We start from the raw sequence: 22504 nt of genomic DNA on the forward strand, positions 1-22504 counted from the left end.
TATTCCACAGCTCATCAGAGCTTGTAAGAAAAGAGAGGAAGTATCATATTATGAAGATCTACCCCATCTACCTTGAGAGGGAGCTCATTTTGGGTAGGCCTGGTGCAGGGAAAGGGGGCCCCGTTGATTTGATTTCCCTAGAGTGGGGCTAAGCTTTCAAATTTTGGGAAGACCTGCTTATGAGCATCCTTCCCACCCAGCCTCAGTAGCAAATACTCTCTTGAGTCATGTCCTGTGACCAGCATAAAGTCTCTCCTTCAGTCTGTAAGCTTAGTAAGGATCAGTTTACCCCGCTGGACCAAAAATACTCCCAAATCCTTGCAATTCCCACCAGAGCCTTCTCCATAATAGCCACTTGCTGGTACTTGAGCATGTGTCTGCTAATGCTAGCTGGCAGTGACTATTGATAGAGCTGTGGTACATTGAAACCTGTTGTTGGCGGGAAGCTGAAATACGCATTTTAACCAACTTCTTCAGAAAGCAGAAGGCTGTGGAGCAGAACTCTCTAATTTTCCCTGATTACAGGGTGCACGTTCGTTTCCCCGCTGCATGCTCCCGAGGCGAGCTGTTGGGTTTGGTCCAGGTTTTCTGTAAATAAAAGTGTAGCTGCTGTTTACAGCGGTGGCTCTGCACCTTTCCAGCCGACTCCATCCCCTTCAAGAGTCGGATTTGTCTTGCGGATCCCCAAGTTCCTCCTCACTTAAAAACGACTTGCTTACAAAATCTGACATAAAAATACAAAAGTATCACAGCACCTTATTACTGACAAATGGCTGCCTTTCTCATTCTTACCCTATAATTATAAAATAAATCAATGGGAATATACGTATTGTACTTACATTTCAGCGTATAGTATATAGAGCCGTATAAACAAGTCATTCCTTGTCTGTATGAAATTTTAGTTTGTACTGACGTTGCTACTGCTTTTTATGTCGCCTGTTGTAAAAGTAGGCAGATATCCTCTAGGTGAGCTGATGTATCCCCAGGGTAAGCGTACCTCTGGTTGAGAATCACTGGTTTAGAGTAATTTGCTCTGCCTGTTGTCTTGGATTATGGAAATATAAAACTTTGGAAGCAACATGCATTAAAAGCTGTTGCACTGACGTTCTCCCCCACCAATATCCCCAAACTCGTCTGACAGTCGCATAATCAGATACATCTAGACCTGCTCAGAATTGGCTGCAGGTCCATATGATATGAGTTTGTGTTCTCTTTGTCTTGCCCAGCCCTCCTTCCTGATGGCTTATTCCATGAGAAGTGGACAGCATTATCAGTAATCGGAGATGCAGTAAAGCTGCCAAATTAACTGTGTTGTATCTTACCAGAAAGCAAAGAAGCAAAAGAATCATCTGTTTGTTGACTCAAGAAACACTTTGCAACCATTTTTTCCCCCCGCCAAATGATTGCAGTATGAGAGGGGGAGGTAGGGGAGGAATGTATGTATGTACATTTTTTAAAAAGGTCAGATCTTTTAAAATAAGGTATCACAGTTGCACCAACAAAATGTGTCCATCCAATCACAAACAGGCAATTGCATGTGCAAAATACATAAATCTGCATGTATAACAGACAGTTGTGCATGCAGAGAGGCATGTGTATATTTTGCATCAGAAATGTGTCATTTGTGCACCAGATTACTTGTTTGCATATGAGCAGATTTTGCTGGTGCAACCATAAGTGCCTTCCTTGAAAATCTGGCCCCAAACTCAGTTCAGCAGGCATTTATCAGAACTTTGTTGAATGTGCTTCCAATCAGTATCTATTACTCTTGTCTCTGTTCCAGGCGCGGATCAGAAAATTTGGGCCTAAACTCCTACAGTTGTTGACAGAATGGACAGAAACTTTCCCCTATGATTTTCAGGAAGAGCGGATGATTGGCCATTTGAAAGACATGATTGACAGGATAGCCCCGTGTGACGAGGTGAGGATGAGATTTCTCAAGAACTTGCATCCACAGGGGACACTGATCTGATCTGTTCCTATTGCTGAAGACTTTTACGAGGGAACCCAGATTCTGCTCTGTTTTGCTGGTAAAACCCATAGTAGATCTATTGAAATCAATGTCTGTCTGTCTATCTAGGTACTCATATAGCCATAGAATAGGCACCCCACAGTCATTAATGGCTTTTGTCCTGACCACATCCCTTTGAAGTAGGGAAGCATTATCCCCATTTTACAGATTGGGAACTGAGGCGCAGATTGGGAACCTGGGTCTCTTGAGGCTGCTGCTAGTAGAGAAGTCCATTGCCCGAACTAGACCGTCCTTCCTACCCAAGCAGTGACTAATGGAACATGCAAATGTATTTAATGCAACATATGTGGGATAGATCTTTTTCAGTGATTTTATATGGCTAAATAAAATCCTTGGTTGTTTGAAGTAAAGCTAATTAACCCAGAGAAGATGAGTCTTCATAGAGCCACGTGGGGTCATTTACAGTCATACTCTGCCTCCTGATTCTCTTTCTGTCTCCCCTTCCCTTTTTTCCATGTTCCTCTCCAGTCTTATTTCCTTGTACCCTCTCCCATATGCCTCATTTTCCATCTCTCTGCTATCCCCTCTGTGTCTGCCCCTATAGGCTGCAAACTTTTGCCTTTTTGTCATCTTTTTTCACTAGCAAACCCAGTGGGGTTTTGGTTCAGAGATTTCATCATTGAGCTGATTAATATTGCGGAGGCAGGATCCAGAAACAGAACCAATACAGAACATCAGATTCAGATCATGGCCTGACTAATGTCACTGGGATTCACAATGAAGACCAAAAGGTCAATGGGCCAGAATGTTAGCTCATTTTGTATCTTGTTCACTTTAGGCCATAAAAATTAAGGCTCAGTATAAAACCATCAAGGGTTGGACAGTGTTTTAGGGATCCCCCTTATTGGCTCGATAGAGTGGCTTGGGGGAGATTTTAAACACTGGAAAATGAGCTGAAAGGGGCTCCTCTGAAAGTGACAAAATCTGAATGATACCTAGCACTTATCAGGCCAGATTCACACCTGAGTTATGCTGGCAGAAGCTGGTGTGAACTGGGGCACAGAGCCTACATTTCCCTTTTTCTAGGAGTGAGCTGGTAAAGGACCAGTGCCACCTGAAATCTGAGCATTGCTGGCCAGGGAGAGGGCATGGCCTAGTGACAAACCTATGATGGTGATTGTATGATAGGGATGCTTGTGATGGTAGGAGCAGGGCTCAACAGCCCTGCGGCTCACTTCCGGTTTATGTTGTGTATTCCTATAGCTCATACTTCAGGATTTCAGCTGGATCGGGAAGCAATTTTTTCTCCTGGTGTATTCTGTTGGGTTTTTTTTCTGTAAATCTCCTTCCTGTGAAGCACCAGGATGACCATGGCTGGAGATGAGACAATGGTGCCACCTGGCCCACCCTGCCCAAGCATCCTCTCTTTCAGGTGCTAGCTGATTCTTGCTCACATGCTCAGGGTCTAACTCAGGGGCAGGCAAACTTTCTGGCTTGTGGGCCACACTGGGTTTCAGAAATTGTATGGAGGGCCAGTTAGGGGAGGCTGCGCCCCTGCCCCCTCCTTGCTTCTTGCCCCCTGACGGCACCCCCGGGACTCCTGCCCCATCCAACATCCCCCCCTCCCCCCGCTCCATCCACACCCTCCCCCGCTCTCTAGCCCAGGCTGCCTCTCAGAATCAGGAACCATTTTTCTGTTTAACCCCTAACCCCCCCGCCCCCAGAGCACCCAAAACATATGAATGCCTGTCTCTGATCCAGCACAGGCACTGGAAGCTCCCCTCTGAGGATCCCCCGGCAGAGGGGACTGAAAATGCAAATGTGGTTTGAAAAATTCAAGTTGTGCCTTCACAGGTGGCACGCAACCTAGCCGTGTGGGGCAGTATGGAAAATACCTCAGCGCTGCCACTGCCGGCCTTAGCGTTAATTAGCTTTGTCACCCCAGGGGCCGGCGGATAACCCTGGGATTATAGCAATTAAAATGCCACGTACACTGAAAAATTTAATTCCTCGGGAAAGAAGCAGCCGCAGATCCACACCTGGGATAATCTGCACAGACCTTCCTCCCCACTGACACGTCTTCAAAAAATGTCTGGATAAGGGCCTCTCTTTTCACTGGGGACCTGATTCTGTAAATGCTACTCCCATAAAATTCCCCATTGATCTCCATGGGAGTTTTGCATAAGAACTGCAGGAGCTGGGTCCTTAGTTTGCCTGCAAAGTTTATTCCTTATGCTGATTAACAACAGTACTTGAATGTAATTACAAATGGGGTGTGATGTAATTACAAATGGGGTGTGCTCGCTTCTTCTAAGCTTCACCCTGGCTATTGAAAATTGTACCACATCACACTAGATACACTGGCCTGACAAGATGCTAATTGTAAGACCATAGATAGTCAGCATGATGCCCTAGATATAGTCAGTTGATATTAATGGGAGTCATGCTCCTAAATCCACTTGTGCTTGGCTGCAAGTGGTGATCACATGCTAAATCTACTGCATTGTACTGAATATTAATCCGAGATGTGAAACACAGAGGTTCCTGTGAAGTAAAATGCTGACTGCAAATGAAGGTAGCATTAACCTCTGGATTTTATCTGGTACAGGAATTAGTTGCAGTAAACAGTGAACCTGCTGTTTCTAAGTCATTTGCAAATGCATATGCTTCTGGGGAGGAAATTAAAGCCTAAAACCAAACAATGTCTTTTATGAGAGTTGCATTACGTGACCTGGAATATAAAAGCCTGTATGTGACTGGTAATACAACCTGAAGTATTTCCCAGATGCTTTACAACTGTTTGGTGAAATGCAGCCTCTTTGGGGGGCAGAAAGTGGCACTTCTTAACTGAACACAGCAACTTGTGGTCTGTTATGCTGGAAGCCAGACTAGATGATCATAGTGGTCCCTTCTGGCCTTTAAAACCCATTAACTTTATCCATAGCAGAGTGGAGCAGAGCAGTGTAGAGATGGGATGCCTGTGGGACTTGAATTCAGATTCAGGGGTCTGGCCTTGAAATAAATTCAGAAGCCAAGTAATATTAAAAATAGCACAAAGCCCATGCAGATGATAAGGAAAAGGGCTAATAGTGCATTGAGAGTCTTTAATTACTGCTAGGTTAACCATGGGATGTGGAGAAGTTCAATGTCCATTGGCTGCATCCAGGCTCATTCTGGGCTTTAGGCCACAGATGTGGGCAGTCCAGTTAAAAAAACAAAACAAAACTGTAGGATTGAAAGAGAGAGGAAAGGAAATATGCCTCTTCCATCCACATGAAACAGGAGAGAAATGGAAGCAGCTGCTGTTGGGCTGGGTTGGCATAGCCACTGACAATGCACTGGCTGGTTGTACACTGGCATCGCTACCCTGGTTTGGCTGGCCAGGAGGCCACCATAAATAAAATGCCAGGAGAAGAGAGTGGGGGTGGGGGACTGCGTGATTGTTGAATGGAGCCTGGATGCAAGGGAGCATAGGGGGAGTACCAGGGACACACTGCTCCCATAAAGGCCTCCCCATACATGACCATGACCCGCCCCCAGGAAGGAGCACTGGGTATCTGGGCTGGTCCTGTGGCCAGTTTTGCTGGAACCTCACCCAGCCCAATGGCACAGTTTGGGACGGGAGTCTCTCACAGATTTCCTCCTCCTTTGTCTCTGCTTTCACAAATAAACCTCTAGCCAGACTGACCGTTTTTTACTGCTACTTATAAATTGCAATGTACATGTTAACAGCCCAAAGCTGGCAGTGTGTCTCATAAATGATACCGCTCTATTGAAATGCAGCCATCTCCGGGGTGGAGTGCGTACCCCAGCCTGGGAACAGTGTGCTGCACGTAGAGTGCAGGGAAATTTTGGCCAAGGACACTGGGGAAACCCCCTGACCTTACAAAAATTGCTTTGGGGTCTTTAATACCCATGCGATTGGAGAGGACAAAGATCCCCACAGAATAAATTGCATAGTGGTCAGCTTACCTGCATCAGAAGGTGTGAGACGTCATGTAACGGTGCACGGTCAGGAGCAGAGTGGAGACAGGTTTTAGTGTCAGTCTTATTGTTGACTGCAGGCTACAGACAGGATAGGACCCCTCCTTCCCTTAAAACTAATGGAGATTCCCCCTTAGCTAATAGAGACAATCTTCAGCAACCTGGAGGGATGCAGACAGAAATACACTATCTGGGCCAGATCCTCAGCTAGTGCAAACAGGCACATTGACTGGAGTGAAGCTGTGCCCGTTTACACTAGCTGGGGTTCTGGCTCATTAGGTGTTCTGGACTGTTATACTTCGGTATCAGTTTGTTCAGCACTCGCATGCCAGTGTACTTATGCCAGAGGAGAGGGATGGGCATGGGTGAGGACTGTGTTGGGGTCAGGAGGGGTTTCTAACATTGTTTCTGCAAAGGGGAGCTTTCCCTTTGTTTTTAGCCATAATTGGCCAGAATCTGCTCCCGCTGTGGTCACTGAAAGTTTTCCCACTGACCACTCTGAGATTAGGGCTGGGCCCAACAGATGTGGGAATCCTTTCTCCTCCCTTCTCTGTGGAGGGAAAATGTCTCAGGAACATGCCATTGCAAGAAAATAACATTTAAAGCTTGGGCAGCAGTAAATTGTGACTGTACTTTGAGATCTGCACTTACAATACTGAGTGATAAGCTTATTCTGAACGGAGCAGGGACATATCCTTTTGAGGCACAGAGTCTGCTGTCACTTACATCCTGGAATTATCCCTGTGCAAGTCACCTGGGAGAGGAGAATCAGACCCCGTACCTGAAATACATGAATGGGAGAGACTGATTCTGAATGGCAAATAAAGAGCCATGTTATGGAGAGAACTGTCACATCTTAAATCAGAGTCAGATGTTCATGAATGTTCTGGGCTGGAATAATTAACACGTCTTTAAGATTTGCAGCAGTTGTAGGAAGATCTCTAAGGCAGCTGGCCTCCATTCAACCACCTGCTGTTACCTGCAACAGGACCCTTTTACAAAAAGCCTGTCTCTTCCACAGGAGTTCAAACTCAATACACAATGGAAATAACTCCTATTTCTAAGCATTTTTAGTGAGTCCAGGTAAAAATCCAAGGTTGACATTACCCTACATGTTTTAGGCTCAGTTTAAAGGGACTGCATTTGCCCTGCCTGATTCCAATATAGTGGGAAAAGCCTTCCATGCTCTGAATGGGATTTCCAGGTTTTATCACTGCTTGATCACTGCCGGCCACATTGAGGACTGCCGCTGGGAGCGTGCCTCACAGCCCAGGTGGACGCTTGGTCTGGGAGTGAAGTTAACGGTAGACTCCCAAATTGCTACATCATAACCCGTTTTGGAGTCCAACATGCAGCATACGTCCTCTCTGGCCCTGACACGCAGCCCTCCATTCCATCCTGCCCCCATCCCGTCTCTTGCTCTACAGGCACCAGCAGTGAAAGATACGTGCTGAAGGTCACAGTTGACTAGGCCATGAGCTTTGCAGTGAAGCATGTGGAGTAGCCACTGCTACACTATGTTGCTTATTATTATATAATAATAATAATTATTATTATTATTGGGAGCACTCTGATTCCTGTGTTGTACCTGTGCAGCTCCTCTTTCCGAGCATTGGAGTTGTTCCTATCTGACTAAGGGGAGAGGAGGGCTTCTGCAGATAGTTAAACAGTTTACTCCACTCTCCTGCCAGTTGACTAAGAAGGGGATTTGTGTCCACCGATCTTTTGTAGTTGAAGGAAGAAGCTGCCGGAAATATGTCAACGTTATATAGTAGAGTAATTTGGAAAGGAAGGAACAGGAGAGAGGCTAGGAACAGACGAGTTTTCTGCTGCAAGACATCTAATTAAAAATTGATACTTTATTTTAAGCAGCAGTGCTGAAAAAGAGCTAAAAACACGAGAGAGATTAGCCTTTGGCATATAAACTTTTACTTCTTTGCCACATAAATGAAAGGCCCAGCCCTGAACAGTTGCTGTATGCCTGTAACTTCTGAGCCCCTGCACCTCCCGTTCCCTTTGCTGGGAGTTGGGAGGTGTCCCGGGGGAGCTCAGTGCATCTCTGAATCTGGCCCAAATCATTGTTGTTTCAAATATTAATGTGAGCTGTAATTACAAGAGATTACGCCTGAACAAACGCTATAATTAACTTAAGGAAGAACTCCCATCCTACAAATGCAAATTTCCTTTTGGAGAAACAGCATGAAAGAGGCACCGTGCTGTTGGTTCTGCTTGTTTGAAAGAAAGCTGCCAGCACTATGAATCTCAGAAATCAGAGATGGAAAGGAGCTATTAGGTCATCTAGTCCATTCCCTTAGGCTACTGCAGGATTTTCCCCTACAGGATATTCTCCTGTCCTTTGTACAGTCTGGTTTCTAAGGGCTCTGTGTAGTGTTCATAAAGGTACACATGCTGAGAATGGTTGCTTGCCATGTGTTGTCATTTGCATTTAGAGAGAGAAGTTTTAATTAAAATTTTGAGCTCCTGAGCCACCTGCGGGGCTCTGTCTTCTGAAGATTCCTGGTTAAGAATTAAACATTTTGTTTAAATATTAAACAATAGCACTCTTCTTTTAATTGTTAAGCTAGCAGCAAAGCAGTGTAGGATGGCATGCTCTCTACTCTAGCACTTAGCTCCTATATCATCAAGTGTCACTTTGTGGCAAGATGTTTACCAGCAGGAGTATTCCAAAATATAGTGTTGAATCTAATTTAAAACGTTATTTTCAGTTGCTGATTACAGTTTAAACAAGGCTGGAAATCCTTCTGTGATGGCAAAAGCTATAAGGCAGTTCACAAATACAAGGAAATGCACTGAGCAAAATGAGTGTAACTCTCTTTTTTCAATGAGTTTCTTGGAGAAATTTTATTTAGAAATATTCCTGCTTATGTATGTTCAGTGTCACTCTCTTCTTTATATATTATCTGGGACATTTATATGAATCTTTGTTTTCTGTGGCCTATTTCTACATCTGTGTGAAATGTTCACTACAAAAGCGGGGAAACTACAAATGTAGACCAAGGTTTGTGAAAAGGTTTGCTAATGTTCCTGAATTGTTCAAGAAATGCTGGGTTGGTTTATTGCTTTGCATAAAAACAGTCAGGAATTGGTTATCCTAGAGGTAGGATACATAAAATTTTTGTCAAAACATTTTATTTTAATGGAAAATTGGATTTTCAACTGAGTGAAACATTTTTCCAAAAATTGTCTGCTTTCTGTAGACTTTTTCTTTCTGAAAAACAAATGCCCCAAAACCAAAATACTTCAGTCAAAAATGGAAATATTTTGATTTCCAGCCAAAATGTCTTGGTATTTGAATTTCTACTGAAAAATCAACATTTTCTGCAGGGAGAGAGAAACCCATTTTTCAACCAGATCTATTCACTGAGATTCAAAACCAGCAGAGACGTGTGCAAGCCCATATGGGCATAAACCACAGAAAATGTTCAGACACCCTTCACTGCTCCAGAGCCAGCCCAGTCTGCGGTAACCAAAAGCTCTGCCTTCTGGGCACCTGGTGACATATGAGAGAGAAGTTTGGTGAGCTCTCTTGCATCAGAGCCAGTAAGCAGCATGCTGGAAAAATCTTTGTTATCTAACGAAACAAAGGTTCTTGTTTTCATAGAAGTAGCCTTAGTAACAAAGGCCTTGTAAAAAGAAAAGGAGTACTTGTGGCACCTTAGAGACTAACCAATTTATTTGAGCATGAGCTTTCGTGAGCTACAGCTCACTTCATCGGATGCACACTTCAGTTGAAAAAGCCGCTGACAATCTACTAGGATGCTCCCTGGAAGGATGGGATTGAGAAACCTGCATCATGTGACCCTGTGCCTGCCCCATGAGGCATTGCAAACCCTTCCCAAAGCACCTGGCAGCCAGTTGCACAGTGGGATAGCTGCCCACCATGCTGAGCTCTCTGGGTCGATGCAAGAGCTGCTAGTGTGGATGCGCTCTGCTGACACAAGGAGCTATTGTGGACATGCAACAGTGATTTTAATTAAAGCGCTTTAATTAAGGCTATGTCTACACTACACAGCTTTTAGTGACATGGCCAAGTTGACACAGCCGCTGAAAGTCGGGCAGCGTAGCCACTTTTGTGCCGACAGAATACTTCCACCCCCAACGAGCGGCGTTCGCGTTGTCAACAGGACGCGTGTTCACACTGACACTTGCCGTGGCAAGACTTTTGTCTTTCGGGAGCTGGGGTGGCTAGCACCTCTGAACAACAAAAGTTTTGTCACTCAATTGCCAGTGTAGACATAGCCTAAAGCAGCATAACTTTTGCTGACACTACTTTGTAGTGTAGACAAGGCCAGAGAATGAAGAGAGAGGCAAAAAACCCAGTGATACCTAAGCAGCATTATTTTGAAATAGAATGCGTGTCCAGCGATTTCCAAGAGTTACCTACCCACCCCTCAAGGTCTTCACAGTATACTAGGCTCATCAGCTACTGATTCTTCCTAGCGTATGTGCAACAGCCCTCAGCTGGCACGTGGCCTGAATTTGGTCCGCTGGTTGGATCATTAGCTTCCCCAGCCTGGGCTGGGTACTGATGGGGAGTGCGACGTGAATGCTGATTCATGCTCCCCAGCTACTGATTAAGGAATAGTAAAGCCAAATCCTGTTCACCTGACTTGCTGCAGTCCATTGAATGATGCAGGCTACTCACATGAGCAGAATGAGCAAACTCAGTATCTCTTTCCTTCTGTTAGAAAAGCCATTAACTGACAGAGAAATAATGAAAGTCTTATGGCAGGCTTTGAAGTGCTGTAGATGTGCTAGGGATTTGCAGCCTCTCACCTTGATTGTAGTGAAAGCAGAGTGGGTGTAAGCACCTTATTTTATTCCTTGAAGTAATGAGCACATGGACCACACCCACTGAGCCTGGGCCCTGAGGAATTGCCCACTTAAAATGTGAGCGCCAGGAATACAAAACATTGATTGTGTCTCTTCCAAGGGGAAACTGCTATGTGATATGTTCTTAGAATGTGTTTGGGAGGTTTGCCGGTGGTTACAGTGTAGCTGTGAGTGAACTGCAAAGCGGTCTTTAGATCCCAGATCATGTTTATGTAGCAACCTCCTTGAATGAATCATCTGCAGGATTGAACCCAGGGCCTCTCTGTCTAGAAACTCACGGTTTTACTGCTTAAACTGAAGGATCAAAGCTCAGAGGCAATTGCAGACTCAAACTGCTATACCTAGTTTTGCCATAGAGAGGGACAAAGAGAGCTGCACTGTGTTAGCTCAGTAACATATAAAATATATGTAGGCTAAATTTTCTCCATTTGGATGAGGAGTAGGGGGTTCTCCTTCTTACAAGCAGCCAGATAAGTATCCCTCTGTAGCACATCAGAATGTGCTGTGAGGTATAGTTGCTAATAAGCCAGCCTGCAAACCATGCCCCAAGTGCCCATGGTGTGTGCAAGTGAGTAGGGACCAGTCCACCGCAGCTGGGGGATGTGCTGCCATCAACAAACAGCGAGTGCACGCATAACTTATGCTTAAAACAACAGCAAGGTGAGCCCACGGAGCATTGCCCTGCTCTGCCGTACTTCAGGATGCAGGGGAGGGGAGAGCTTTGTGTGGCCACGCGCAGCTAAGCTGAGCGGCTCCCAGGGACTTTCATCCTTGGAACATTTCACAGCTGTGAAATGTTCCCATCGATTCCGGCCTGGCCTTATTAAATGAAAATCTCTGTCTAGAGAATCCATCAAACCATTTCCCAGGTGTTTCAGTTTTACAGCATTTGCATCTGTCAGTCATGGGTGTGTTCCAAGAGCATTCCAGCCCCTCTTTCGTGACCCCCAGCTCCTCTAGGTTGCAGTATGACATGTATAGCACCACATCTGACATCAGCCTAGGCTGCCCAGGAATGACTATGCCTCCCGAGTGTGTTGCTGTGATAGGAATACAATAATATAAGCTTTGCTTAAAGAAATGAACTATTTGTGTATTAACTGCTCACATCTATGAAGTGCTCCGTCCTTCCTGACATGGCCATCCATTGCAAGCAGCGAGCCCCGCTGTGTTGGGACGTTGTGCAAAACAGAGGGATGGAGAGAGCTATGAATAGCATTAGCCATATTCATTATGACAAGCCATCGCTAAGAAGTAGAGTCCTTGGCATGGCAACTACTAAATGGAAATTAAGGGCCAACTTCTGCTGTCTGTTACAATTGGTCGAAATCTGGAGCTGCTCACTTTAGTGGCTCCACCTCTCTTTCCTGATCCTTTTATCATCCTTGCTGGCCAGTCTGTGGTGGCGCTGGTCAATGGGTTGGGCTGGCACAAAGGAGCACAGCTTGCTTGCACACCTGCCTGGAGGCTGATTCTGTGGTGCAGAGCTGGCGGGCAGAACTATAATTAAGTCGACTGGCTGTTCTGAAATCGTCTTGGTGAAAATCAGATGGTAGCCCAGTGCTAGTTTATGGATATTTTGGGGTAGGAAAATTAAAATACACCATTGTCGAGGCCTGTGGCTTTTGTATGTTTATCTCCTCCTTAGTTTTTGTTTTTCCTCTCCAGGCCTACTGGAAAAGGATGAATCAGCTTTTGCAAGCCCTGAATCAGAAGCTTGCAACCCTTAGCCATGGGCAGGAAGGAATAGTCAAGATCAGTGCTGCTGTCTCTGACAAGCTGGTTGCCTTTAAAAGTAAACCGCCGTCAATTCAGAGAGAAATCCTGACCGTCTGTAGTGACCCTTACACTCTGGCTCAGCAGCTAACACATGTGGAATTGGTAAGTGCAACACATGTGGAATTCCTAACTTTGATTTCAAAGGTGGCATTTTAAAGCCCAGCAGTAGCTGTGTCGTCAAAACCCAAGTGAAATACATATGCTGCTGCAGCATAGTTAGCACAGTATCAATACTGCAGGAAGAAGCATGGTTAGTGGATTAGAGCGGAGGACTGCGAAGCAGGGTATGTGCGTCGTCCTGTGACTATGAGCAGGTCACTTAACCTCTTCCTCTCCCTCAGTTTGCTCATCTGCTTCCCGGTGAATTTAGTTCAGTTCCATTTGCAAAGTGCTTTGAGCCCCTTGAATGGAAGGTGCTGTGGAATGGCTGACCTCTTTCATCCCAATTTTGTTCCATATTCAAGCTTTAATATTGCTCAGACCCAATTTTCTGCTACACAAGCATCTTCGTTTGTTGGTGTTTTTCCTTCCTCAGTTTCATAGACCTGAACTTATGAGACTTCAGGTACCTGTGCGCCCACCCAGTCCTACTGTCTCCCTTCTCCCCACCCAATCCACTCCTCAGCAGACTTTTGATGATTGTTGCTCCCTCTTCTGGCGGTGACGGGGGCAGTTTCTTCAAGGTGGTTGGGTGACCCGAAGCCTTCTCTCCCGTGCAATGTCAGGTCCACCGCATGGGTGTCCTACCTCCTCCTTTCAAAGATTATGTGAAAAAACCCCCAGGAGTCTGGTGGCACTCTAAAGACTAACAGATTTATTTGGGCATCAGATTATGTGGTGGTGCATCAGAACCTCACTGCTGCTCCACAACGCTGCATCTGTCCTCAAACCTCTTGATACCCTTAAGCTTAAACCTGGGAGGGCACTGTTCACTTCTGGAGCCCTAAGCCTATTTTTTTCTGTTCACCTGAATGGAAAATAACTTTAAAGAAAAAAAAAAGGTGAAACTGTGTAGGGATGAAGGGTTGGGGGGAATATTATGGAACTCGAAAGTTTTCTAATCCCACAGTTGGCCATATTCTACTTCTCCAAGAGGAATCTCTAGGAAGGAAACCCATGAATTATAGGCTTCATCTATAGGATCCACCAACCAAAAGGTTGGTTTTCAGCATATGTGACTTTGGCCCTCCTAGCTTTCTGGAGCTCTAACTAAACAGCACCAGAGACTGCAGAAGCCTTTTGTGGCAGGGTTTGTTTGTTTGTTTTTTTCCCCACAGAACAACTTGACTCTAAAATGAGATGATGCGACTGCAGTGATCCATGGTTGAGAATCACTGTACTAGTTCACAAGCCTGGGTCATAACGCACTGTGACTAAGCAGTTACCATTTGTGTTAGTTCAATAATTAAAGGCACCTACAGCCAGATTTTGAGTTTATTGTTTAACCATTTAAAGGCTGACACTCAGCTCATGGCAAGGGCCATTGTGTTCCAGCCTGGCTGCCACACTCTTCTATAGAGCTTTTTATCAGTAGACTCAAAGAGCTTTACAAAGGAGGTCAGTATCATTATTTCCATTTTACAGATGAGGAAACTGAGGCACTCAGAGAGGAAATGACTTGCCCAAGGTCACCCAACAGGCCAACAGAAGAGCTCGAACTAGAACCCAGGTCTCCGGAGACCCAGTCTGGTGCTCTACCCACTAGGCCACATTGGCATGATAATAACAAGAGGTAGCTAATGTAACTAATGTTCTATCCTACTTCCACATATTGGATAAAGTGTGACCTTGGGCACATGTGCAAGTCAAAGGGAGTGACACGAATGTAACCAAGATCAGAACTTGGCCTGTAGGGCTCAGTTCATTAAGAACTTAGTAGCAGCCAGCCTTGGTATAATCAGTTGTGATGCCGATGTCAACTCCTGTAAAATATCACATCTTACTTCATGCTTTCTAAATCCATTTGAAATGTATTGACAGTCAGCAAATCCCAGAGACAAAGCTATGGGGCAGTAGGAAGTAGCTCTCTCCAGCGTAGAAGGAGAAGCTTTGTTAGCTGTAGGACAGGAGCACTCATCGTTTGCAATGATCATTCCTTTCCAAATGAAATCCTTTCCCTGTGAAATGTCTCATTTCGACCAAACATGCAGAGCTAATGCCAAGCAAATATTACTTTGTGCTCCCTTTGAGCTTGTGTCAGGGAGCCTGATTCTTTGGGGAGCTAAACTGATATCCTGTGCAGGCAGGATCGCAAACACTAGCTTCTTTTTTAACCTGTAACGCCTCTTGCCATTCTAGTGACACTTAGTCATGATGGGGGGAAAAGAACACAACTGTCCCTCCTAGGCAGTGAGAGTTGAGATGTATGAGGATATGCCGGAGTTTTATAGCTATTGGACATCCCTAGTCCTTTAACTGTCAGTTCAATACATTATTTACTTCTAATTTTGACACTGGAATGATGCTCTCCTGGTATTTAGGTGCATGCATCTTCATTGCCATATTTCCTCCATTTGCATACAGTCAGTACGCTTGGGCACCAGGCTACCTTTGGCCCCCTTCAGCAAGCACAGTAGTAGTAAGGGCCAAAGCAATATGTACTTAGCTTTTACTTATCACTGGAGATCACATTGTTTATCCCCCTTTTATGGGCAGGGAAATGGAGATACTGAGAGGGGCAGTGACTCACCCAAAGTTACACAGCAGGTCAGCAGCAAAGCCAGGAACAGAACCCAGGTCTAATGGCTCCCAGCCCAGTGACTTCACCACTAGGTCATGAGCCCTCCGTTTTATGAACAATACAGACAGGTCTTCAGTGTGGTTTATCACCACCACAAGCTATTTATATTCTGTTGGCTGGAGGTAGTGAGATGATTTTATTCTCCCCTGTTTATCACTCCTCTGTTTCTGTTGCAGTAACATTGATTGTTTTTATGAAAATTAAAGTGGGAAACTTGCTGGCTGCATAGCACTTCATTAAAGTCCCATTTCAACCTGATGCCAAAACTTGGCTAGTAAAGCTGAAGTCTTGCAAAGCCAAAAATAAGAGATTCTGGAGATTACTCTTGCTCTCTCTCTCTCTCAAAAGGAAAGGCTCAGTCACATTGGGCCTGAAGAATTTGTGCAGGCGTTTGTACACAAAGACTCTTTGGACAGTACCAAGGTAGGCTGTGTCACCATGGAAAGTGTCTCTTGCAATTATTTGTTTTGTTCTAGATGAACTGGTTTGAGTGAGAGTGTAAAACTAACTGTGACTGGGAAATGTGTGGATTAGGGCCACGCTACAGGCAGTGCACATGCTTAGGGCTTGTCTTCACTACTGCGCTACATCCTCGACAAGCATGGTGGAGACACCCCTTTAAGTCGATGTAAATTACATCACTCGCGGGGTGGCTTTTTCACACCCCGTGTGACGTAACTTACATCAACTTAAGTGGTAATGTAGACAAGCCCTTAGTCTAATGATGCAGTGTGGATGGAGCTCATGGTCAAGATTCTTATTGGTGGATCATTGCCTTTGAAATTCCCTCCTGCTGGAAATATGTCCCAGCCTCAGACTGGCCACCTTTAGAGACCACTAGATATGTAGCCCTGTGGTGTTCAGGCCACTAGCTGTCTCTTCTCGTATCTGTAACATACATGTAACACTCACAGAATGTGTCCAGATACCATATTAATGAATTGGTCTGTTATGAGTGAGCGTAATCATCATTATCATCACCATCTTCTTCTCTTTACATAACAGTTTGGAGCCCAAGGGATCGTAGGGAATGGCATGCAGGATTGGGATCTTAGGGCCAGATCCAAAGCCCACTGAAGTCAATGGGAGTCTTTCCACTGACTCCTGTGGGGTTTGGATCCGAGCAAGCACATTGACAGAGCTGCTGATGCTTCATCAATAAGGAAAGTGACTTCACTGCGGCAGAGTGAGTTTTGAAACCTTTCTGTACTACTACCACCAAAAAAAAAGAACAGGTCAAGATAAGGCCAAATCCTGCTGTCAGCATTCCATGGGGGCTCCTTTTGAGTTCACTTGGCCTCCCCGCCACACACTCACACACACACACTGGCAGAATTTCACCCTTAACTGATGGAAATAGCAGCAGATAATCTGTTTTTAATATTGGCCAGATAATGGGCATTGAAATAGTTTGTACTGTAGCTCCAGTGGAGTGATAACGTCTCCATCCTGGCCAAGTAATAGGTGTAGTAGTGGGCCCAGTCCTGCTGTCATTGAAGTAAAGAGGAATTTTACCCTTGGTTTCAGAGGGAGTGGAATTGGGTGAAATTATTGCTTTGGTACTATAAGAACTAATAGTATTCTTCATATTCATAAAGGAGCTTTGGTGTCAGAGAGGTGTCAGAACGCCACAAACAGTAAAAGTAATCGATGTAAATGATTCTGCAAAAATATGTGATCACAAAAGTGCCTGATTGTACTTAGAAGTGTCTTAAGGAGACTTTCTTAATGGAAAAATTACTGGCAGGGCTTTCGATTACTGGGGAAATGACATCTGTTATCAGCATAGGCAAAAACTGAGTTAGTTAAAACAGATTCAAAATCATTTGGGAGTTCTCTTCTGTCCTTGGTAACTCTCATAACTCTCCTGTCTCCAAGGAAGTTTTGCCAATGCATGGAAGATAGACTAAAAATTATCACATTTTACGCAGGATATTTAGCAACTTCTGTCGACAAATCTCTGCCAGGATTTAATGATAGCAAAATGCTAAAGCCCCATTTTAACCTACAACTGAGTCAGGGGACCTGCATATTGCATGGCTTTTGCCAAAGCAATTACAACACAGTGAAAAGTTGGAGCATCGATGGGATCTGACTCTATTCCATAAACAAATTAAAACACTAAACTGCCCCTTTCTTGGGTACAGTTGTAGTCCCATGCTGGCCCAGAAGAAAATTTAAAAGGATAAAAACAGCTGGGGTTATAGGGTGGGTTGCTTGCAAAAGCAGAGGTCTGCACGCAGTGACCCAGGAGGTCCCTTCCAGTGCTATGTCCTGTGTTCCTATTCACAGGGGCGGATTAGGGTTTTGTGGGGCCCTGGGCCAGAGCAAGCTGGGGCCCCTCCCCACCCCTTTCACCTGCAGTCCCCCTGGCACTCCTGCTGGGGAAATGAGACCAGGTTGCTTGCCCTGCCCTCCTACCTATGCATCTCCAAACCTGAAGAAAAGAATGTCAACACCGAAAAAAATGACAAAGTCAGTTTCATGACTTCCATTGACTTCAGTGAGAGCTGAGGGTGCTCAGCACCTTGCAGGATCAGGCTCTTAGCACTGGGCTTGGCTAAAGTCCCAGATCTTTTATTTTAAAGACAGCAGCTTGTTTTATGTGTTTTCTGTTCCAGTGGCAATGGCCTTTGCCTTACCCAGCTGAGCTGTGGCAGCCCCTTGTCACCCCTGTATGGAGTGGCGGGACCAATATATACTTAGAAGAATGGGGAAAGAGTTGTTCCCACTTAGATCAGAACTGAATTTGCCTGATATCTCTCCAAGTATTGCTCTCAGAGCTAAAGCAAAGCTTTTCAATCTTGGAGCCAGTGGCTAATGTTGACTAACATCCTGTGGTCATTCTGTGTGCAGTACTCCCATTGCATCAATGGGAGCTTTGAGAGTAGATCAGTTGCTGTATTTGGCCCTAACTAATGTTTTTTCTATAGCTAAAGTGTAGGAGGTGGGATTTTTCAAAGGTGGCTAAAGGAGTTATGTGCAAGTTCCATTGAAAGGTGATGCAATTTAGGCACCTAAGGCTTGCTCTACACTTAAAAGTTAGGTCGACATAGCTATGTCAGTCAGGGGCATGAAAACCCCCGGACCAACATAGCTGTGCTGACCTAACCCCTACTAAAGATGCAGCTATGTCAACAGAAGAATGCTTCTGTCGATGTAGCTACCGTTGCGTGGGGAGGTAGTGTTCCTGCACCTACAGAAAACCCTACCATGAGTGGAATGTCATCTGTATTATGGGGTTCTGTTGGCATAACTATGGTGAGGAACTATGTTGGTAGCGTCTCCGTGGTTCTCAACCAGGGGAATGTGTACCCCTGGGGGTATTCAGAGGTCTTCCAGCGGGTACATCAACTCATCTAGATATTTGCCTATTTTTACAACAGGACACATAAAAAGCACTAGCAAATTCAGTACAAATTAAAATTTCATACAGACAATAACTTGATTATACTGCTTTATATCATAGAATCATAGAATATCAGGGTTGGAAGGGACCTAATATGTTATACACTGAAATGAAAGTACAATATTTATATTCCAAGTGGTTTATTTTATAATTATATGATAAAAATGAGAAAGGAAACAATTTTTCAGTAACAGTGTGCTGTACTTTTGTATTTTTATGTCTGATTTTGTAAGCAAGTAGTTTTTAAGTGAGATGAAATTTGGGGTATGCAGGACAAATCAGACTCCTGAAAGGGGTACAGTAGTCTGGAAAGATTGAGAGCCTCTGCCCTAGCTCCGAGAGTCATCATTGAAAATTCCAGTCCACGTTCAGCACCCCCCACACCAACGCACTGTGATTGGCATTTCTGTTGTATTCAATATAGTGGGATAGCCAAACAATAAAAAAGGTCTCTGATGTAAAGAAACTAATTGTGATGAGGTTTCAACTACTTGATAAGAACTTGACCTAGAGGGACATGACTGAAAATGGACAGGTGCAAGTAATAATTTAGGTTACTAAGTAAAATTAAAAAGAGAAAGGGATGAAATGAGGACACTGAATTTTAACGGAGTGAGTTTTGGAAGAATTGGGGGGAAACATGGCGATGAGTGAAATTGAATTGGATGAAGCAACAGAGGGAAAGAAGACTGAGGGGAAAGAGGAAATGTTCAGCGATAAATTAATGTGTGCCCAAAGGCTTTGCGTGTCATCTACCATTAAATATAGCTGGAGTTTAAAGCAAAAAGCCAATGTGGAGAAACAATGAAATGCAAAGAGTAATTAAGGATAAGAAGCAAATGCAAAGAAACATCAAGTACAGAGGACAGGATAGAGTACAGAATGAAGGCCAGAGAGTATGAAAAAAGTACAGATAATGGCCTGGTGGAGAATCCAAATGAATTGTATCAATAGGCCAAGATAATTTTCAAGAGTTTTTCAAGATAAATACAAAGGGAATAAATAGTTATTGGTTATACATATTCTTTAAACGTTGATCCGCTCATTGAGGTATTGTTGTACAACAGCCCCAGTCTTTGCTGCAGTGCTTAATAACAGCGTGAGAAAAGAATGAAGACAACCTTATGTTGCACTGAAGTATTGACTGAGCTGAAGGAAATGTCTTCACCGGCTAGATAAGGGTCTGGTGAATAGGGTGACAACTGCCTGAAAATTTTCACATGTAATGTGAAACTACCAAATTCTGAGCTCAGTCCTCAGTTGTACTGAGGAGAAAGGTGGGGTGGAAAAGATGGCTCTAAGCCACTTTGCTTCTCTCTTGATCCTGGGTTGAGCTGAGGCCCTAGGTGAAATTTAGAATAGCCTAAAGGCTGCTGTATGTTACACCAGCTGTGTAGGATCTGGCAGTGTCCTGTGCACTGTGTCCTGCCCCTCTCTGTCTCCTACAAGGAGTGAGAGCAAAGCAGATTATAGAGCCCTGATTGGAGACCTTCCCTTAAGGGAGCTTTGGTTGGAGCCCTAAAACCTTTCTCTGCCTCTGTTTCCTTATCTGCTAATTGGGATAATATTTAATGTACCTATCTCACAGGGACTTTGTGAGGCTTAGTTAATGAATGTTTATTAAGTGCTTTGATATCTGCAGCTAGAAGAGGTTCTATAAGTGCTAAATATTATTATTTATACAGCTTAGATAAAGAAAAGCTTCTACTAAAATCTTTGTGGCTGGTAAATTTCTAATCAGTCATACCCACTGGTTCTTATGCACTGGAACCCAGCTGTCTTGTGCTGCAAACTCTGAAGGGGGATGCCTTCACCTACACCAAAAACTGGTTTTGTTTACTTCTTTTTTGAATGAATGAAATTTTTTTTATTAATGGTAAAGTTTTGCAAAAGTGGGCTTTAAACAAAAACTTCAAGTTGATTCCTAAGACACTCCCAAAAGTGAGTGTGCTTACTGGGTTTCTTAACGAAAGGCCCAATTTTCCAGAAGGACCCAAAGAGATTTATTAATACATGGGCTAAGAATTGCCACTAGGAATAACAAAAGCAATGACTGTAAACAATTTTGTAAAAGCATGTGTCTCTTACTGCTGCTTACTCTTGGGGCACCTTTAATAGATTCTTTGTTTGTTTCATTTCTTTTATTCATTGGTATTTATATTCTTCTTTTAAAACAAACAGAAATGTCAGCACTGCAAAGAATTTCCCTTAAGTACAGTAAAGTGATTTCTATTTCTAAACTCTTCTACATCCAAAATCATATATCAGGATTCTATTTTTGAATCACCTTGGGCATTATATTAGGCCCTCTTCCTGTGAAGATTCATTGCTGAGCTTAGACGTTTGCTTAACTTTACATGCTGTGAGTAGTCCCAGTGCCTTCAACGGATTCCTCTGCATGCATCAAGATTTGCTTCCCATAGATAAGCTCTGTCTGTTGACTTTCTTACTCATCTTTGTGTTAGGGGACTGTTGCCCCCTTACTAACATTCAGTGGGGGTGTTTTGGTTTGCAAGCTCCCAGTACTAAAAGGGGAAGGGTCTATGGGAAACCAGGACCCTGAGACTGACAGCCCCCAGGAACAATGGGCAGAGGCCAATGCGCTAGGTCAGCCTGAATGACATGGCGAGCAGGCTAATCAGGAAGTCAGGAGGGCAGGGAGGTCCTGTCCTCCATGTGAGCTGGATTTGCCTGGGTCAGACAAAGTGGGGCCAAGCTAAGGAGAAAGCAGAGGCCGAAGCTAAGCTGGGGAGCAGAGCTGGGCCAGATCCAGAGGGACCAGAAAAGCAGCCCAGAGAGAGCAGACCCTGTCCTGGGAGCAGAGCTGCAGCCCCAAAGCCAGAGGCACAGCCCAGAGAGAGCAGACTTGCCCTGGGAACGGAGCTGCAGCAATGAGAGCCAGAGGGGCCAGAAAAGCAGCCCAGGAAGCAGGTCAGTGCTGGGAGCAGAGTCACAGAAGCAGCCTGCAGAGCAGACCTGTCCTGGGAGCAGAGCTGCAGCAACCAGAGCGGCCAGAGAAGCAGCCCAGGGAGCTGGAGGCAGAGCAGCAGCAGCCGTGCTGAGACAGAGCAGTGGAGCTGGGGCTGGAGCAGTCTCCCGGAGCTGGGTGCGGAGAGCAGCTGGGGAGAGCGAGGGGGACCCTGGGCAGCAGGCCCAGCACAGGGAGATGCCTCAGCCAAGAGGCTCTGCAGGCCAGGCTTGGATCATAACCCCGACAGGGCGGGGGCGACACTGGGAAGAAGGGTCCTACCGCTTAGAGCCTGAGAGCGTGTGGCCACCACCAGAGCAAGTGTCCAACCCACAGCATCCCTGCAGCACGGCCAGGGCCTGAGAAGGGGCCTGGGACTTACAAGGAACAGACCGTGAACTGCCCTGATGTTCCAGAGACACTGTTTGTGATGTTCCCTGCCACAGAGCGGGCTGATGTGTTTCCTTTAACCTTTCCCATTTTCCCTTATTCTTTTAAAATTAATTGTTGATTAAATAACTTGCATTTGCTTTAACTTGTATGTAATGGTCAGTGGGTCAGAGAAGTGCCCAGTGCAGAGAGAGTACCCCGGAGTGGGGACAACCTAGCCCCTGTCCTAGGTGACCACAGCAGGGTTGGAGGTCGAGCCCCCCAGGAATCCTGGGCCCAGCCTTGTTGGGGTTACGAGGACGCTGCCAGACAGGAGAGTGGAAGGGGAGTCCTCAAGGGCAGGGAGGCCACTGGGTAAAGGAAGTGGGTGCGAGGACTCAGATCTTTTTGCTAGCCCACTTCACTGGG

At 45.0% G+C, this 22504-nt stretch overlaps 1 protein-coding gene across 11 annotated transcripts in view; it reads left to right on the forward strand.

Moving 5' to 3' along the window:
- The window catches only part of RASGEF1C (RasGEF domain family member 1C), a 116547-nt gene that overhangs the window by 71929 nt on the left and 22114 nt on the right, over positions 1-22504 (forward strand). For 10 of the 11 annotated variants that reach the window (XM_078853984.1, XM_078853982.1, XM_078853985.1 and 7 more), the window contains 3 exons: positions 1784-1921; positions 12479-12691; positions 15678-15752. In XM_078853984.1, coding sequence (XP_078710110.1) covers positions 1784-1921; positions 12479-12691; positions 15678-15752 — 426 coding nt within the window. The remainder of the gene's footprint in view (positions 1-1783; positions 1922-12478; positions 12692-15677; positions 15753-22504) is intronic. The other variant, XM_078853986.1, reaches the window with a different exon arrangement.

Source organism: Lepidochelys kempii, chromosome 8 (genome assembly GCF_965140285.1).
Source record: "Lepidochelys kempii isolate rLepKem1 chromosome 8, rLepKem1.hap1, whole genome shotgun sequence".
Taxonomy (NCBI): Eukaryota; Metazoa; Chordata; order Testudines; family Cheloniidae; genus Lepidochelys; species Lepidochelys kempii.